The sequence below is a fragment of the Tenrec ecaudatus genome, chromosome 13 (genome assembly GCF_050624435.1).
Source record: "Tenrec ecaudatus isolate mTenEca1 chromosome 13, mTenEca1.hap1, whole genome shotgun sequence".
In the NCBI taxonomy this organism is placed as follows: Eukaryota; Metazoa; Chordata; class Mammalia; order Afrosoricida; family Tenrecidae; genus Tenrec; species Tenrec ecaudatus.
This window is the reverse complement of record NC_134542.1, coordinates 104,911,591-104,930,727: the sequence shown is the minus strand read 5'-3', so window position 1 is coordinate 104,930,727 and position 19,137 is coordinate 104,911,591. Positions and strand designations below refer to the sequence as shown.

The window sequence follows — 19,137 nt, the reverse complement described above, 5'->3', positions numbered from 1 at the left end:
AAGAGTTCATTCGATCCTTCTAAGGAACTCCGTGATCAGGATTTAGGCCCAGCTGTCTTGTGGTCCCTCTGCTTTGTGGGACCCTTTTCCAGTGCATCTACCTGCTAGGAACTGTCAGGGCAATCCAAAGACTGGAACGTTGCAGAATCTCAGGATATTCCTAAGCACTGTGAGCACTGACAGAGCAGCCTAGCTGGGCCACTGGACAAGACTTCATGCAAAGCCCCCTTCCCTTTGACTGGGCCTGCTGTTCAACTAAGGGGCCGAACTCAGCACCAACAGTCTGCCCTTTCTAAACTAAAAGCAGAGTAACTGAGCAGACAGCTTTAAAGAAGAGAGCAAAAAGTTTATTGTGTTGCGCAGACCTTGTTTTCGTTACAGTACCAGGAAATTCATCTCCATTCACTTCAGTTCCAGAGGATTCTGTAGACACCTAAACCCCCCATGCCCGTTTCTGAGCACGTGACAGCACCTGAACACTATGTTGCATTTAATGAAAACAGGATTACAGTAAAATAGAATATTTATAAAGAATATCTGTAAAGTACATAGTTTCTTTTAAATTATAAAATTTTCCCCCAATTTTTATATTTGCCTTATGGATGACTGTTTTGGAAAACATAGTACTTGATAAATTCTTGTTCTATTTTTTTTTTAGAAGGAATTGTCCCATTTCTCTGGAAGCCTATTAGTGGCAAGGAAGGCAATGACCAGGTGGGATGAAGCCTTAGTTCTGTATCCTTGATGTTCCACACCAGTCTCCCACACCTGGCCTCTGCACTGCTGCTAAGTGGGAAAGACTGAGGAGATGCCCTCTTCCGAAATCACCACCAGGGTGTTCAAATGTTGAGGACTACCTTTGGAGAGAAGGGGCCTGTTTGAGCAGCTTCAGCGCGGATTTTGTGATTTGTTTTTATAAACTGCCAGTATTCAATGACATTCGGTAGGCAGGAGAAAGACCCTTTCCTCGATTCTCTGACTCAGTACCAATATCGCTATCAAGAATGGTACAGACAGGCCAATAGTGCTCCTTCCAGGGTGATGGCAAGCAGCTGCTGTATTATACACAAAAGTCACAGAGCAAATAAAGTGAGAAGTTTGCTTCTTTTAGATACTGAAGGAATAAATGGGTCCTACAGCTTGCTTGGATTCTACCAAGTAATCAGCAATGCTCTTACAATCTTGTCCTCACTGTGTCAAGGGAGGGAGGCTAAGAATCAAAATGAATAGACACATCACAAGCCGCATTTGTTTACATTGATTAACCACACTCACCCAATGAAAGTCATTAAAAAATTAAAATCTCACAGTATATTACATAAATCTCCACATAATTCTCTCTCCATTTTTTCCCCTCTCCATTGTTTGTTACCAAGAGAAAGTATCCTTTAGGCGGCTTTACCAGTATTTTGATTATTCAGAAAAAAGCAGTAGATAGTCCCTTGTTACTCTTGAATTTAAATTTTAAAATATTTTTTAATCATTCATCCAGGCAAACTTAGTCATGGCAATATTAGGGTAGGGGGAAAAAAACCTTTCAAATGCCCACATTTACTTAGGGAGGAAAGAATATAAGCCACTTTACACACTCAGTGTCAGAAGGGTGGTATCTGGCTTGTCCCAAATTTTGGTACCCGTAAAGGACAACTCCTGGCTCATGGAAACTCTGGGCTTTTTTTTACCTCCAATGTCCTTGGCACTCTGACAATTGCACGACCATTCCTAGCACCCTCAGTCCTGCCCTCAAGGGCTCTCGGTCCCAGAAGTCAGAGAGCTTTTAATTCAAGCTTTGCTTCAGCAAAGTTCACAACATGAGGACTTACGGAGAGCAGACTAAAAGCAGCTCCACCCATGCACCTGCTTCTGAATACACTTTTGTTCTCCTCAGACTTACTTCAAATGATGCATTGGCCCAATCAACGCTGGTACATTCAGTGGGCATGTTCACATTTGTAGGTTCCATTGGATTGCAACATTTCAACAGATTCTAACTTTATCAGAATGTGGAAAACCAGCATGCTATCACTCTCCCTGTGGTGAGCGCTCAGTACAACACTGAACCCAAACACGGGCATGCCCAAGACCCTGGCAAGGCCATGGCACAGCCACTTCAGCAGGTCTGACTCCACTCAAACTCTTCATAACAGAGAAAAACAGGTCGGTTCACGCCATCTCATGTCGTTCTGATATGCCACCTTGACAATCAGGTTGAGAGAAAAATTTCGACATTAACCTGATGGGCGGAAATGCATTTCACACACTGATGGTAAAAACAATGCACTGTGAACAGGTTTTGTAAGCGTGAACATTCAGTGCAATCAACGCTTGCTTCACGGGGAAAAAAATCTTTCCCCTCGTATCAGTCACACTATGCTTTCTTATAACACAGGCAACAGGTTATGTGGACCAAGGTTAAATTGTCATGGCAATATAATTTTTTAGGGCATTAGAGGTTAATTTGAACCAAGAAAAGATTTGGTGGTGGGCGGAGGGGGCCAGGTAGAGACTAGCTGGAGTTTGCACATTTAGAATCAACCACACTTAGACATCTAGAGTGTTGAGGGACTAAGGGGTAGTGAGTGACACCAGACCCCACAAGCCAGCAAGCACAGTTTACTCTCCACATGGGCTATACTCTACAGGAGAGACCTGGAAAGTTTAGAGAAAGGGCTACTTCCCAAGTCACTTTGGAAATGAATCTTGATAGGTGGCAGCGGCAACAGAAGGGTCTCTGAAGGCTTAGTAACATCTGAAGGTAAAGTCTGAACAAATGAATTTTAATCTCCTGATCCTATCCCTTCAGCTGTTTTGACCAAGTGTTGGGAGGATAGGAAAAATATGCTACATGACCTTGAAAGTAATTTTTTAATGAATGCAAATCAAAATGCCCCTGCTTTAGAAGAGCAAAGGACTTGGCTTATTCATTTGTCTTGCCCTCGCCTTGTATTTTGTAAACGTCGGCAAAATGTAAAAGAAAAAAAGTGTGCATGTGTACGTTGGTGTGATTTGGTGCTGGTACTCTTGCTACCAGGCGCAGAAGCTGGATTTAGAGATGCAGAGAAGGGCGTTTGAGGCTCTGCTTGTGGTACCCAATAGCACAGCTGCATTTACCAAAAAGGCTAGTACAGAAGGGGAGGATCTGGGCTTTTGAGGTAAAGACACAAAAAGACTTTGGGAGAAATAACACACAGGACAAACTTTTCCTCAAAATGCCACAACGTGGACAGAATTGGTGGTGTTTCTGAAAAGTTCTGCAATCCACGGGGAGCCTCACACACTAGATGAAAGGTACACTGAGCAATAAATACAAACATGTGAACTCGACAGTCAAACATCTCTCTTGGTCTTACATACAGGAAGTATTTTGTAGAAAAAGCCAGTCAACCCCGTTCTAGCTGAGAGAATCTTACAAAGAAGGAATGGGCAGATGGTCTGAGCCGCCTTTCAGAGGGAGGCGGAGAGCCCTCCAAGGACAACTACAGGGACTTAGTATGGCTGTATCCAATAGAGAAATCACTAACATTTTATTAAAAAGTGGGAAAAAGGAAAGATTTTTGACAAATGCAAAAATTGCTTAAAAAACAATTACATCAGGGAAAAAATGAGGAACTCAAGTAGAAAGAAAATGATTTGAGAATGATGAGGGCAACAAATGTACAAATGCGCTTGACACTATGGATGGATGTATGGATTGTGATAGGAGTTGTATGAGCCCCCAATAAAATGATTTAAAAACAACAATTACATCAAAAATTCACTGGGATTGGATGGGGAATATTAATGTTTCCAAATTCATCGCAATGATATTGATGATTTATCAAGGACAATGGCCAGATTCTGGCCTTTCTCACCACCCTGCCCCCAACACTCCAGGGCCCCGCTATTTCTGGTATTTTTCCTATCCTGACTCAAACCCAGGTCCATCCTGTGTCCAGATTAATTTGCTTAGCTGCTGCACTAAGCCAGCCCTGAAGACACATGCTTGGTTGGCTGGCTGGAATCTGAGTAAGCAATGACCTACAGTGTGGGAAAGAAACTGTAAGGGGCACATGGAGCATGTCAGTGTGGCCAAAGCTGTTGTTGACCTAATCCCATTGATGGACATCGCCCACAGCACAGGCTACTCCATGGCTATGTAAAAATTGAGGTAGGGAAGTGTGTGGTGGCCATGGCTGGCCTGCTTCCCATGATGTGCAGTGTGTGTGCTTGTGGGAGTGGGTATCAAAGTACTTGTTTCTTTCTACCACTGTTGTCATGCTCCCCTCTGGTTGGAAGGCCGCTCTGTACAGAGTTCTGGAAGATAAGTCATAAGTCTTCCTCTGAGGTCCATCCTTCTCTAGTAGTGCCATAACCCCATCAGTGTGCAGAAGTCAAAGTCAAATTCTCAGAATCCAAATCGTGGCACACTTGCTCAGCCAGTCAGTTCACCAGCAGTTGTATAGACAGATCAGAAAAAAACCCTAGCATTTAGTATAAAAACTGTTCTTCCAATGAGGCAATTTCCTATCTTTCTCAGGAAATCACAATTCTTCACGTGTCTGATGACCTATGGAAAAAGAGAACAATGGGAAATAAAACAGAATGTCTTCAAGTTATACAAGTACACATCGGACAGGTCTTGGTATGGTAACCCATTTTTGTGCCACACCTCCACTTTCTCGCTGAAAATTTTAGAAATGTTTGCGCAATATTTTATATTGAAAACAAATGATAATGGATTAAAAAAACCCATTTAAACAATTTTCAAATCCACAATTCAACTGAATGGTTTCCACCAGTGCAAACTTTAATTCTAGCTGATCTATTTGAACATATTTTTACTTAGGACTCCTCTTTTTTCCCTATTAGCATACAATGTGTCAATGTACACATTTTACATTCTTACTGAATGCTTAAGACATTTTTAATAATTTTACTTCATAAAGACTAGTAAAACTAATACCTTAATATATAGTTCTCTTTCTTATATTGAAGTATTTCTTTAAGGTAAATTTGAAGAAAGAACTTTCCTCTTTTTGAACAGTATTCACACCATTGGCCACTTTTATGACTCTGATTTCTTCAAGTGGCTACTATTCAAGATAAATATGTAATAGGAAAAATATGTGGAGACCTATATCCTTACCCAATATGCTTATTTAACAGTTTTCCACAAAATCCATATTATGCTTTGCCTTCATTTTTTCTATTAACTAGCAACTTGTCAAACTTAATGAAAGACAAAACAAAATTGATATATGGATTGTTATAAGAGCTAAAAGAGGCCCCAATAAAATGATCTTTACAAATAAATAAATGGGGCGGGGGAGAAAGAAAACAAAGACAAAACAAAAACAAAACCATCAGGGTTTGGTTTATGTATCACAAAACCAATAAACCATCACCACCGAAATATTAAATTACATTTGCATATTGTTGTCATTGGTGTCAGTCAGTTCCAACGCATGCAGACCTAGGTTTGCAGTCAAGCTGCTCCATAGCTTTCCAGGCTGTCATCTTTCAGAAATAAATAGCCAGCTTGTCTTCTTTTCTAACTTAACATAATTTTTAAAGCTTTTTATTGTGAATTGAATGAAGGCTTACAGAACGAATCAGTCTTCCAATTCAACAATTCATACACTTTTGTGTGTGTGTGTCATTTATTCTGATTCCACAATGACACAACATTCATCCTTTTTCCATCCTTTCTACTTCTCTCCTAACCTTTGTCTTTGAGCAGGTGCTGCTGCTCTTGTGACCCTGACAGGGTGCTGTTTCTAAGGAATGCACACTTCCCTCGTGCTACTGCTTACCTCCAGCAGCCTGTGTGCTGGCCGGTTGAAAACTAAGTCACTGGGTAACTGAAGCGCCAAAGTCTCACGAGTTCCATCAATGTATCAGACTAGTACGTCTGGTCTTTTTTTTACGATTGTGAACTTCATTCCACGTTCTTCCCTATACCGCACAGGGCATTCCAATGCGGCTCCTTGCAGGGCAGTGATACTGTACGCCATCCTGCTCTAGGCTGCGTTACAGAGGCTATCAGGTCACCAGTCTTTATGCTGGCAGTCCAATGCTTCATCCTTGGTTCTACCCCAAAACTCTTTCCAAACTTTTACAAACACCCCCCTTTGAATTCAGGATGCATCCAGAGTAGCCAGGTTTCGGGGAAGAGCTACCCCTGCAAACAACTCACAACACACTCAAAAGGAAGCACCTCTTCTCTAAAAGTCAGTAGAGCAGCCATCCAGCGCACTGATAGAAAACTGTTGAGAAGGGCAACTGAAAAGGAAAATGGGACTTTAGAGCTGGTTGCTGTTGGTGTGGAAGGATTAATGATTCGGTAGTTTTTATTTCCCTTTTCTTCATTATGTTGTTTGTGCAATAAATAGAAATGAGAAACGTACACATACTAAAGCTAAAGGTTTGTATTTACCTTGGTTTGACTCTTTTGTCTTATTCTCTTTAGAAAGTGGCCCTGTTTCTTTCTCCTTTTGAAAGCGGGTTTGTAATTGTTTGATTTCTTGATCATAGTCCTGCCACTCAGGGACAATTCGCATAGCTGCTTCCAGTTTGGGTTCTTTGGTCATTGGATTATTACACTGTGAAAACAAGATGGCGCACTTCAGCTGAGTTTAAGAAAAGGCACATTATATAAAACTCAAAGGCATTTCTGGTCTGTACATGAACAAGACTGAGGACCAGGGAGATGGCATATATCAGAAGGAACACGGTACGGGAAATGGGCTAGGAAGCCACACTGAACTTGTGTGCACCTCAGAGGTGCTGTCCGAAGGCAAAGAGAACCAAGAGTCTCTCTGGAAAAATTATACAGCCAGCGGATTGAGACGTCAAGCAGTGACTTCCTGCATTGTAAATGGTGAGAACAGTCACACGGGGCTTCTCTCATCTCCGGCTGCAAGTAGAGAGAGGTGCTGAAATTACGACTCAATGTTCCACAATGCTTAAGCTATGTGGCCACAGGCATCACACGGGTGAAGAAGCAGGTAACAACTATGAACGGCTTACCAAATCAATTGTCTTAGCCTTTTTCTTAGAGGCCTCATCACACCAAGTCTCACACCAAAGCCATTCTTGAGGGAGAGACTTAATGGGCACCTGATGAATCATGTTATTGGGCAAATCCTGTTGGGTAGGAAAATAAAGGGGAAATTTAAATACTGACATTGCAATTTGGCAATGTTAATTTACTATGTGCATATGCTAATACCATATTCTCAGAACTAAAAGAGTGCTTACCAAAAGCCTTAAAAACCCACCGCCAGGAGTTAACTCCAAGTTATATCAACCCTATGCTGGGTGTCCAAGATTGTGAAGTTTTCTGGGAGCAGCCAGTTTCAACTCCCTTGGAGCAGCTGGAACGTTTAAAATCACCAACCTTGTGACTGGTTTCCCAACACCTTAGAGAAGCTAAAGATTTTACTCACAGAATGTCATCTCTAAATTTATGGAACCCACAAATGGGTTCCACATAATAAGCAGCCTAAAAACTTTTAGATAAGCATTCGCATAAAGGAAGTCTTCTGAGTCTGCCCTGTCTGCTGAGCCAGATTCTAAAGAAATGTGATCTACATCTCCTTCGAAACTACTTTATGCTTTGAAGTTTTCTCTTTCCAGTGTGTCACAGTAAAATTGCTCAACTGTCTTAAGACTAACATGGAATATAAATGTAATAGGTTAAAATGTACAACAATGATCAACTAATATATTGGTATAAAGAATTACATAGTCAACACCTGTCGATAGCCTTTCTGGACACTGCTACAAAATAAATAGCTGCAATTTTTCTCCTTATCAAAACTTTCCAACAAGTTAAAAGATAAGATATCAAATACTGAAAAAAAATTTTTTTTTCATGTCTTACCCTGACCGCTTTCTCTTTTCATCTACTTTTCTGTTGTCCACCCCCCTGGGACGGGGCCATACCTTGGTCATTAAGATCAGTTCACCCTTCCTCCCCGTCACCCCCAACCCCCCCTTCCATTCTCTTCCCCTCCTAGTAGCGCTACACCCATTATTGGTCCTGAGGGGTTTATCTGTCCACGATTCCCTGTGTTGTGAGCTCTTATCTGTGCCAGTATACATGTTCTAGTCTAAAAATTATCAAGGGTTCATGGGGAAGAGGTGAGGGAGGGAGGGAAAAAATGAGGAGCTGATACCAAGGACTCAAGTAGAAAGAAAATGTTTTGAGAATGATGATGGCAACAAATGTACAGGTGTTCTTGACACAATGGATATATGTATGAATTGTAATAAGAGGTATAAGAGCCCCCAATTAAAAAAAAGATACCAAATACTACACTCAACGTATCCCAGCTTCAAGTAAACTTTTACAAACAAACTTTTACAATACTCTAGCAAATAACTGAAGCAAGAAAATAGTATCAGTTCTAATTCTATATTAGCTTTAAAAAAGTAGAATTCTACTTCCAGTATTGGTGAACCAGGCAGATGAGATTAATGCTTCTGGTGAGGGAAAGTAGAAGAGCTGAATAAATCAGGCAAAACAGAGGCTTGAAAGTGCCAGAAATAAGACAGCAGTGAAGAATTATTTGGCCACAGGAGAGCAGAGGCCCAGAAAGGTGAACCTGCTCTCTGGGGTTGATGTCTGCCTGGTGTCACATGCTATAGTGGGTGTTTCTGAGTCTTTTGTGAGTTGTCCAGGGCTAAGGTGACAAAGTTTGGTAACTAAAACCTGTGGTGGTGGGTGAGGGAAAAGATCTAGTGAAACCCCTTGCCTTGGATTGGTGCACCAAATAAATGTACCTGATGAGTTAAATTCGTGAAGGAGTCCAACTAAAAATCACCAACAACTAAAACTAGATTAAAATAACTCTACATTTCCAGAGAAATAAATAAATAATTTTTCTTCGTCAGATGATAGTGCTATTCTAAACCTCAAATTATTTTCATCAACAGGTCTATAAACATAAAAATTTAGAGAATATAGTTATGTAAGTAACAACAGAACAAAAATATAACAGAAATTATCAGGCTTCAATAATACTTATTAAAACCAAACAAAATAAAAAATAAGATCAAGAATTTCAGAAAAGACTGGAAATTGTAAAAAAAAAAACAGCCAAATGCAAATACAAACTAAACAATGTGCTAACAAAAATTAAGAAACAAAAAAAATTTAAGGAACAAACAAAAGGGTCAATAAATTACAAAGCTGAACATAAAATTAGTGAAGTGGAAGATGGGTCAAAGGAAAACAATCATAAGGAAGCACAGAGAAACTAAAATAATAAAATGTAGAAAAGAGAACTAGAGAATTATAGAATTAGGTGAAAAAGTCTAACAGGACTTTTACAGGAGGAAGGAGAAAAGAAAGCAAAAACACTTCAAGAAAAATGGCAGATAACTTTTCTAAAATTGATGAAACAACAAAGTCAAGTGGTGGATCAAGAAACCCCTAAAGAGATCAAGTAAGACAAACAAAAATGTTTAAAATCTGCCAAAATCCTTACAAGAAAATTTTACAAACCTAGCAAGATGCAAAAGGCAGATAGCTCCCAAGGAAACAGATGAGGCTCTCTACTCCTGTGAAGATTTAAAGTTGATTATGGCAGACCTGTACTTAGGTTAAAATGTAATATCATTTGATCTCCTTTCTAACCCATTTGAAAGTTGTTTCAGTTTTAAAAAGAGAAAAAAGTGCAGTAGAAATTCACGTGGGTTCAGCCTCTGGTAAATCCCCGCTGACCACAGACCAGGGATGTGAATAGCTTAGCTCTCATGCAGAATACATTGGAAAGTGGATTATTGCAGATGCAGCCAGATTAAAAGTTAACATCTTATCATTTTATCTCCCTTCTGACCCATTTAAAATTTGTTCTAATTTTTAATATTTTCGGTTTTCTTTTTGACTGAGACTTTCTTCTATTTCACTTTGTCATTTATTAAAAAAATGATTTTCTGTACATGAAAGCCAGGGTAGGTAACTCTATAGGGACAGTAACTGGATTAATGTTTCCTTGGGGCTATGGTGGGGAGGTTGGGGGAAATGGGGAGATAATAACAATGGGTATAAGAACAAAGAAAATGTTTTCAAACTGATTGCAGTGATGACTCTACAACTCATTGATGTGATTGAAATTATTAAATTGTATAATATGTGAATTATATGCCAATAAAATGGTTGAAAATAAATTTTAAAATATATTTTTTAGAAGGAAAAAAAACAGTAACACCTAAAATGTCAGGTAACTTTTCAAATGAAACACTGGAAAAGAATATTTAAAATAAGATAACCCCCAATTTGTGATTTTAAACCACATCAAAATGTTCTTTAAGAAAAAGATAAAACAAAAATATGTTCAGACAATCAAAACTAGAAGAAAGACAAGTCAGTAGCATAAAGGGTAAATATAAGTCTTAACAAATACTGACAACATTAAATGAGAATAGTACTTTCAGGGGCTTGAAATATAGAGGTCAAATATACAGGAGAACAAGGCACTTAGGTTGGAAAGAGGAAAAATGAAGTCAACAAGAGTCCAACGAAACAAGCCTCACTGCCATCAAGTCCCTAACTCCTGGGGACGGCTTAGGACAGGGCGGAGCTGCTCCTGGGAGCTTCTGAGAGGAACTGTACAGGACTAGACAGTCTAGGCTTTCTCCTGCTCAGCAACTGGTGGTTTGAACTGCTGATCTTGCAGTCTGCACCCCAATGCATAACCACTATGCCACCAGGGCTCCTTAACAGAATTTGGGGCATTCAACATGAGGTACAGCTCAATAAATCTAATTTTAAAAAAAGATATGGATATTCTACTGCATCTCATTATACTGAATCAGAATCTTTAGAGGCTAGGAATAAGTTCACCAAGTAACTTTTATATGTAGTAAAATTTGAAAAATATTATTCTACTGTTTTTCCATTATCTGCCAGGTGGGTACACGAGTACCCAATTAAAATTGGACTCTTTATACTGGGCTATCTAGGATAATCACCAAAAGAGTATGGAACTTTTAAGCTAATAGAAGGGAAACTAAAAAGATAAAATTTTCTCACTGTGAAAGAAACTGAATAACAAGAATAAAAGGGATGAAAAAGCAAGCAAAACAAAGAAAAAAAGGAATGTAGAATAAGTGGGATGCTGCAGAAAATAAAGTTATCAATGGTTCCTTGACTGCACATTAACGGGATGATTTAGTTAAATGATAAGGGCTGAGTGAAAGCAATATAACTAATTTATAAGGAATAGAAGAAAACAAAAAAGTTGACAGTAAAACGATGGAAGAAACATGCACTGGTAGGGTAAGTTTTTAGTAACAATAAATGGAAACCTGAAGTGGTGCAGCGGCCCCAGATGAAGTATTCTTTATGAGGACTACATAAGAGCGAACACCCGCAGGGTACACAAACCCATGCGTTCACTACACCTGGACAGATCTAGTCACCAAGCACGCCTCAAACGTCAAAAAGCCTGAAATCGTAAGGAGTATGTTCTTTACCCATAAGACAATCGAACTAGAAATTAATAAAATAAGCAAATTGCATAGATTCACTTCTAAATAACTAAAAGCGACAGGGAAGAAATCACAATGGAAGCGTAGTTGATTCGGACTCACAGCAATTCTGTGCAGAGCAGAATGAAACCCTACCCAGCCTTGAGCTGCAAGCACAATGGCTGTGCTCGCACTTACTCAGTCACATGGTCTTGTTGAGGGTCTTTTTGCCTTCCCTTGCTGACTTTGCAACTAGATTGTTATTATGACGCAGTGATTTACTTGACATGGCTCTTCTGGCCATACCCTATAAATCACACCAAATGGGTAAGGGTAAGAGAAGGTGGGGGAAGATGCTGACAGATGACAGGATTTACTTGTGATCAACTATTAGCAGGATTGATTGTGAAAACATGGATTGGTCAATTTTGCCACCCAGCAGGGTATAAAATGAGCCTTCTGAGAAGTAGGCAGGGAGCTGTCACTACAATCAAGAATTGGCTACCTCTGGAGCCTAAGATTCCTGCGTGCTACACCGCCTAGATCCAAGAGGAGACAGAAATTGGTGACACCATCAAAACGGGCAAAGTGGCAGAGTCAGAGCACAAGGCAGAGTGGTGGTGGACTTCTAGCTCTCAGCAAAACTAAGTGCTCTCAGGTAGGAGGCTCACCTTCAGGGCAAGGTGTCCCGAGGCACTCAATTGAGGAAGCTAGGTTTGCTGACCCTCAGCGTTAGAGCTGAGTGCCTTTGAGTTGAGGTTTATGGTGAAGTGGAGTGCCCTCTGGGGATTTATTGGCAGTATGAAAAGAGCTCTGTACAGTGATTGAGCGAGGCAGAGGTCAAGGGATCTTATGGCTGAGATACTGAGAACCAGACAGAGGCCTGCATGTAGGTATGGTTCAAAAGAGGCTGTCCTGATAAAAAAAATTGGTCCTGAGCATTTCAGATTCCAAATTTTAGTTTGTTAACTCCCCTATGAGTTCTGTATGGCTATTGCGATGAAGTATGGAACCCAGTTGAGAACAGGATGTTGTGGGAAGGATAACTAGTGTGAGAAGTGGGGAGGTACGCTCGACTCCAACCTCAAAGGACTGGGCACTGGGCTGCTGATGCTGCTGATGGTGATTCTCTCATGAAATCAGAAGAGGTCAAATGTCACATTCACAGTATTTTTATATGGGTGAAGCTGTTAATAGTCATCGCAGGGCAACCATTAGGAAAATGCCTTGGTAATTTCCAGTGAAGGAATAACAAGGTAAAAAACTATAATGGAAGAACTTAAGAATCCAGAAGAGAAAAGATATATAGAAAGCAAAAATAATAGGGCAAATGTAAGACCTACCTTACCAGTAAATATATTCAATGTAAATATAATAAATGTCCCAATTAGAACCTACAATGAGGGGCCACCTTACACCCACCATGTTGTTAATAGACTGACAATAAACTCAAAAATCAAACTCACGGCACTCAAGTCGATGCTGACTCATGGCAACCAGATGGGGCAAAGCAGAACTGCCCTTGCGGGTTTCTGATACTGGATCTTTTTACAGGACTAGAAAACCCTTTCTTTCTCCCTTAGAATGGTTTTGAACCTTGTAACCCACACCATCAGGGCTCTACAGACTGACAGTAAGTACTGATCAAATTGTGAAGCAACAAGAACGCTTATTCTGTTGATGGGAGTATATATCGGTATCCCTTTGGAAACTGGTATTATCTGTTGTTGTTAGGGACCAATGACAGCTGTAACTCATAGAGACTCTCTGTACAGCAGAACGAAACACTGTCTGATCCTGTACTGTGCTCACAATTGTACACATGCTCGAGCCATCACTGCAGCTCCGGAGCCAATCCATCTTGTTGAGGGTCCTCCTCTATTTCACCTAGGGTGATGTTCTCCTAGGACTGGCCTCTCCTGGTAACATGCCCAAATATGTACGGCGAAGTCTCACCAACCTTGCCTTTAAGGAACACAAGACACTTGTTTGCCCTTTTAGCAGTCTGGTACTTTCAACCTTCTTACCAGCACAATTCAAATACATCAGTTCTTCTTATGGCTTCTTATTCACGGTCAACTTTCACATGCATATGAAGCCATTGAAAATACCCTGGCTTGGGTCAGCACACTGTAGTCCTCAAAGCAATATCCTTGCTTTTCAATATTCTGAAGAGGTCTTATGCAACAGATTTAGCCAATGCAACCCATCTTTTGATCTCTTGACTGCTGCTTTGATGAGCATTGATGTGGATCCAAGCAAGATGAACTACATGACAACTTCAACTCTTTCTCCATTTACCATGTTATCTTTTGGTCTTCTTGACATTTCATTGTAATCCACACTGAAGGTTGCAATTCTTGATCTTCATCAGCAAGTGCTTCAAGCCCTCCGCACTTTCAGCAAGCAAGGTACTGTCATCTGCGGAGTACGCGTTGTTAAGAAGCCTTCCTCCATGCCTGATGCTGCATTCCTCATAGAATCTAGTTGTTCTGACCAGCTAGTCACACACAGATTGAATAAGCATGGTGAGAGGATACAACCCTGACACACACCTGTTCTGATTTTAAATGATACATTATTCCCTTGTTCTGTTTCCACCACTGCCTCAATCATATACAAGTTCCACAGAAGCACAATGAAGTGTTCTGGAATTCCCATTCTTCTCAAGGCAATCCAGAGTGTGTTATGATCCACACAATGGGATGCTTTGGCACAGTCAATAAAACACAAGTAAACCTCTCTCTCTCCCTTCTTCTCTTTCTGTTTTCATTCAAGATGCAGCTGACATTAGCACCGATACCCTTGTTCTTTGATACAGAATCTATGTCCTCCTTTAAATCCGGCCTGGCCCTCTGGCAGCATCCTGTCAATGTACTGCTGCAGTTGTTTTACTTGTATGTGATGTTAATATTGTTCTATAATGTGAGCATTCTATAGGGTCACTTTTGTTTGGAATAGGTACAAAAATGGATCTCTTCCGATTAGTCCTTTCAAATTTCCTGGCTAAAAGAATGAGTGCGGCTAGTGCTTCATCCGCTTGTGGAAACATTTCAATTCTATCAGTGCCAGGAGCCTTGGTTTTGGCCGATGCTTTCAGTGCAGCCTGAGCGTCTTCCTTTAGCACCACTGGTTCTTGCCACACATGCTGCCTCCTGAGATGGTGGGATGCCGGCTAGTTCTTTTTTGGTAGTGACTGTGAGTATTTTTCCCATCTTTCTCCAGTGCTTCCTGCATCATCCGATACTTTTCCTACAATATTTCAACTCTCAGCTTGAATTTCTTTATTAATTCTTTCAGTTTAAGATCTGTTGAGTGTGTTCCTCCTTTTTTTTCTTCCTTTTTTATTTCCTCCTTATTTTCTAACTCTAAGGCTGTACACATTTCATAATAATAAGTTACTATGTCTTCTCAAGATTCTCTTTGAAATTTGCTGTTCAGTTCTTTGACTTCACTATTTCTTCCATGTGGCTTAGTTAAGAGCAAGCAAGTATTGAGTCTTTTCTAACAACCACTGCAATCTTTCTTTGCTGTATTTTTAATGATATTTTGCTTTCTTTATAAATTATGATCATGTCTTCCTATAGCTCATCAGGTTTTCTGTCAGTTAGTGCTCAACGCAGCAATTCTGTTCTTGAAATTCAGGTGGGATACTCAAAATTGTATTTTGGCTCCTGTGGACTTGTTTTAATTTTTTTCACCTTTAATCTGAACTTACATATGAGTGGTTGATGGTCTATCCCACAGTTTGTCCCTAGCCTGGTTTTCTCTGATGTTGAGCTTCTCCATCGTGCCTTCCCACAGATGTAGTCCATTTGACTTCTGTGTATTCCCTCTGGGGCAGTCCATGTGTAGAGTCACCTTTGTGTTGTTGAAAAAGGCATTTGCTATAACAAATAGTTGGTTGTGAAAAATTCTACCATGTGATCATCTCCAGCTTTGTTTCAATCACCAAGTCCAGATTTTCCAACTGTTGTTCCTTCCTCTTTGTTTCCAACTTTTGCATTCCAATCACCAATAATTATCAATGCATCTTGATTGGATGTTTGGTCCATTTCCTACTGAAGTCATTGGAAGAATTCTTCAAGTACTTCATCACTAGCTTTGGTGATTGGTGAATACATTTAAATAATAGTTGTATTGATAGGATTATACCTACCTGCCTTCAAGGAAATCCAATCACAGAGAAAGTGAGCATCATGGAATGCCAGTTTAATAGAATAATGTACTGCACTGTATTCAAAATAGATCTTGAAATGTCCTCTTCGATTATGAATTCAACGCCATTCCTCTTAGTTATGTCATTCCTCGCATACTAAAACATATGATTTTCTGGTTCAGAATGGCCAATACCAGTCCGCTTTGCCTCAGTAATGCCTACAGCATTGATTATTACGCACTCCATTTCCACTATGACAGCTTCGGACATCCGTACTGCGTACACTCCAAGTTCTGATGAGTAGCTGTGTGCAGCTGTTTCTTCTCACTTTGAGTTGTGCCCGTCAGCAAATGGAGATCCCAAGGCTCTGCTACCACAGGCTTTACTCCATTCCTATTACCATGGTTAACTCTACTTGGATAAAACAGCTCCGCCTCAGGCACATCTCATGCCTTCTGACCTGAGCGGGCCATCCTCCAGCACTATCTCTGTCAATGTTCTGCTTCCTCTTTAGGCCTTCGGTATCTGACAACTTTTGAAAGCCATGCATAAGGTTTTTAGCAGGTACTTCCTCAGACACAAGGAGCCGAGTCTTTCGTAGTCTTGCCTTCGTCTGTAAGTTCTGCTAAAACTGGGTCACTTTGGGTCCTGCTGTTGGCATTTTAAATACCAGTGACAGCCTCCAGTATCACAGCAACAAACAAGCAACGACAGTACAACAAACTGACAGACAAGTGATGGGTATTATCTAGTAAAGAGGTACCATATGAGCCAGCTATTTCACTGTTAAGCTTTGCACACGCAATAGAAATGCATGTGCACATATACTGAGACATGTACAAGAATATGCAAGTATTATCATTCAAGGTAGTAAAAAAACTGAAAGAAAAAAAATGCCTAAATGTAGAATGGCTAAAGACAATGTAGTGTAAACATAATATCAAGAGTGACTCCAATAAACAATACTAACCAAAAAAATGGGACTCAAAAGAACATCTCTTTGTATGATTCCATTGAGATAGAGGAAAAAAGCTTAACTAAAGTGTTTAGAAAACATGCTTGAGGAGGAAATACTATTATAAAGAAAAGTAATGAAGTAATTACATGTCGGGCTGCTGGGTACATTTCTCAGAGGAGGAGGATGGCTTCTATGAACTGGTAATAGCTTATTTCTTTCTTAAAAGAACACTCATTCAACTCTTAAATGGGACAAAGACAAGACAAATATATATTATCCAGATGAAGGAGACCATTAGCATAAGGTCATAATGGTGTTCAAGGGTTTGCTGATGTACAGTACTTTTAAAAATGGGATAAGAGGCCTAAGTACTCCCTCAATGCAAGAACGCTTTGTTCTATTAAACTGGCATTCCATGATGCTTACCTTCCCGACATGATCGCCGAAGACAAAGCAGGTGCATAAGCAAGTGTGGTGAAGAAAGCTGATGGAGCCTGGCTATCAAAAGATATAGCATCTAAGGTCTTAAACACCTGAAGGTAAATAAGCGGCCACCTAGCTAAGAAGCAACAAAGCCCACAGGGAAGAAGTATACCAGCGTGTGTGATCATGAGGTGCCGAAGGTATCAGTTATCAGGCATCAAAAAACAAACAAAAAAATCATATCATTGTGTGCTCATTTCCCAGATAAGATCGCTGAAATGGGAGCATAAGCAAGTGTGGTGAAGAAAGCTGATGGTTCCCAGCTATCAAAAGATATAACATCTGGGGTCTTAAAGGCTTGAAGGTAAACAAGGGGTCATCTAGCTTGGAAGCAACAAAGTCCACATAGAAGAAGCACACCAGTCTGTGTGATTACGAGGTGTCGAAGGGATGAGGTATCAGGCATGAAAGAACAAAAAAAAATCATATTGTCAATGAGGGGGAGTGCAAGGTGGGGGTCCCAAAGCCCTTCTAGTTCCTAAATGCTTCCTCCCCAATTTACCTTACAAATCTGGCTAGACCAGAGGATGTATACTGGTACAGATAGGAATTGGAAACACAGGGAATCCAGGACAGATGATCCCTTCAGGACCAGTAATGAGAGTGGCAATTCCGGGAGGGTCGAAGGAGGGTGGGGTAGAGAGGGGAAACTGATAACAAGGATCTACATATAACCTCCACCCTGGGTAATGGACAACAGAAAAGTGGGTGAAGGGATATGTCGGACAGGGTGAGATATGACAAAATAATAATTTATAAATTATCAAGGGTTCATGAGGGAGTGAGGAGTGGAGAGGGAGGGGGAAAATGAAGAACTGATGTTAGGGGCTTACATGGAGAGCAAATGTTTTGAGAATGATGAGGGTAATGAATGTGCTTTACACAGTTGATGTATGTATGGATTGTGATAAGAGTTGTATGAGCCCCAATAAAATGATTTTTTTAAGTGGGAGTGATAGGTTAAGGAAAACTGTCACAAATACATAATTGGTGTCAGATCAATAAACAGCACATAGTCACAGATGGTATTACCAGAGTGGGAACTGAGCCCTGTTTGGATACATACATTGCAGTAGATAGAGGAAATTATGAGACTTGTCTCAGTGCATGATACATGACTGCGAACCTCAGTGTGATGATCTCCATCTAGAACATACCCAGGCAAACTCCCAAGGGAGGCTGTCCCTCCTTGGGTTCGTCACACAGGTGGAGGTAATGTTCTTTCGAATGCACTTTATCCGGAGGCAAGATTATTTGTAACCCTGGTTGATGGGCAGGAGGAATTCAATGGAAATTTAATCCAAGTGGGGACTCTGCAAATGGATTTTGGGTTTTCACTATCATCCACAATTTTCTGCAAACTGAGTACTCAGTACTTAAGCTTTCATGTAATTCCCTACTCTGATCATGGATTTTATTGTTTAAAATCCTTGGATTACAGAGGCTGGTGTGCTTCTTCCATGCCAATTTAGGCGATGTCTCACTCAGAGGCCTGCTTGTTTTAAGACAAGTCTTTAAGACCCCAGATGCTAATTTTTCTGATGGCCAGGCATCATCTGATTTCTATACTTTGTTATAGCACGCCTATCTCCAGTGATCATTTCTGGAGGATAAGTATAGAGCATGACCACATCATAAGAATGAATTATTCTGAAATTAGGGCTTATAATTGAGTGCAAGCTCAAAATCTATTCATATATCTAAAGTTAATATCTATATTTAGTCTACTTCAGTGGCAGCATTCTCAGGGTCTTGAGAGATAGTATAAGAAAGCTCCATGGGACCCTGGCAATTCTAATAATAGTACCATTAATTTACTCAATGGCATAGAATTTAAATTAGTATTGAGATAAGGAAAATATACATACATAGGAAGGTTTATTAGACTAAAACACACAGAATGCTCACTTATACATATGAAAATACTTAAGTGATTGAACTCTGTTTCAGAAATTAAGGAGGGTTAAATACAAGTGGGTGAGGGGCGACGGAGGATAATGGAAGACATGGAAAAAATAATCTATAACTTATCAAGGATTTGTAAGTGAGGTGGGTGGGGGAGGAAGGGGAACGAAATGGG

General features: G+C 40.2%; 1 protein-coding gene across 1 annotated transcript in view; it reads right to left on the bottom strand.

The window, feature by feature from the left end:
- Window positions 1–325: 325 nt before the first annotated feature.
- UGGT1 (UDP-glucose glycoprotein glucosyltransferase 1) overlaps window positions 326–19,137 on the bottom strand; it is a 180,414-nt gene continuing 161,602 nt past the window's right edge. The window contains exons 39-41 of the mRNA XM_075529977.1: window positions 7,009–7,125; window positions 6,416–6,581; window positions 326–4,546 (exon numbers count right to left, since the gene is read on the bottom strand). Coding sequence (XP_075386092.1) covers window positions 4,521–4,546; window positions 6,416–6,581; window positions 7,009–7,125 — 309 coding nt within the window. The 3' untranslated portion in view covers window positions 326–4,520. The remainder of the gene's footprint in view (window positions 4,547–6,415; window positions 6,582–7,008; window positions 7,126–19,137) is intronic.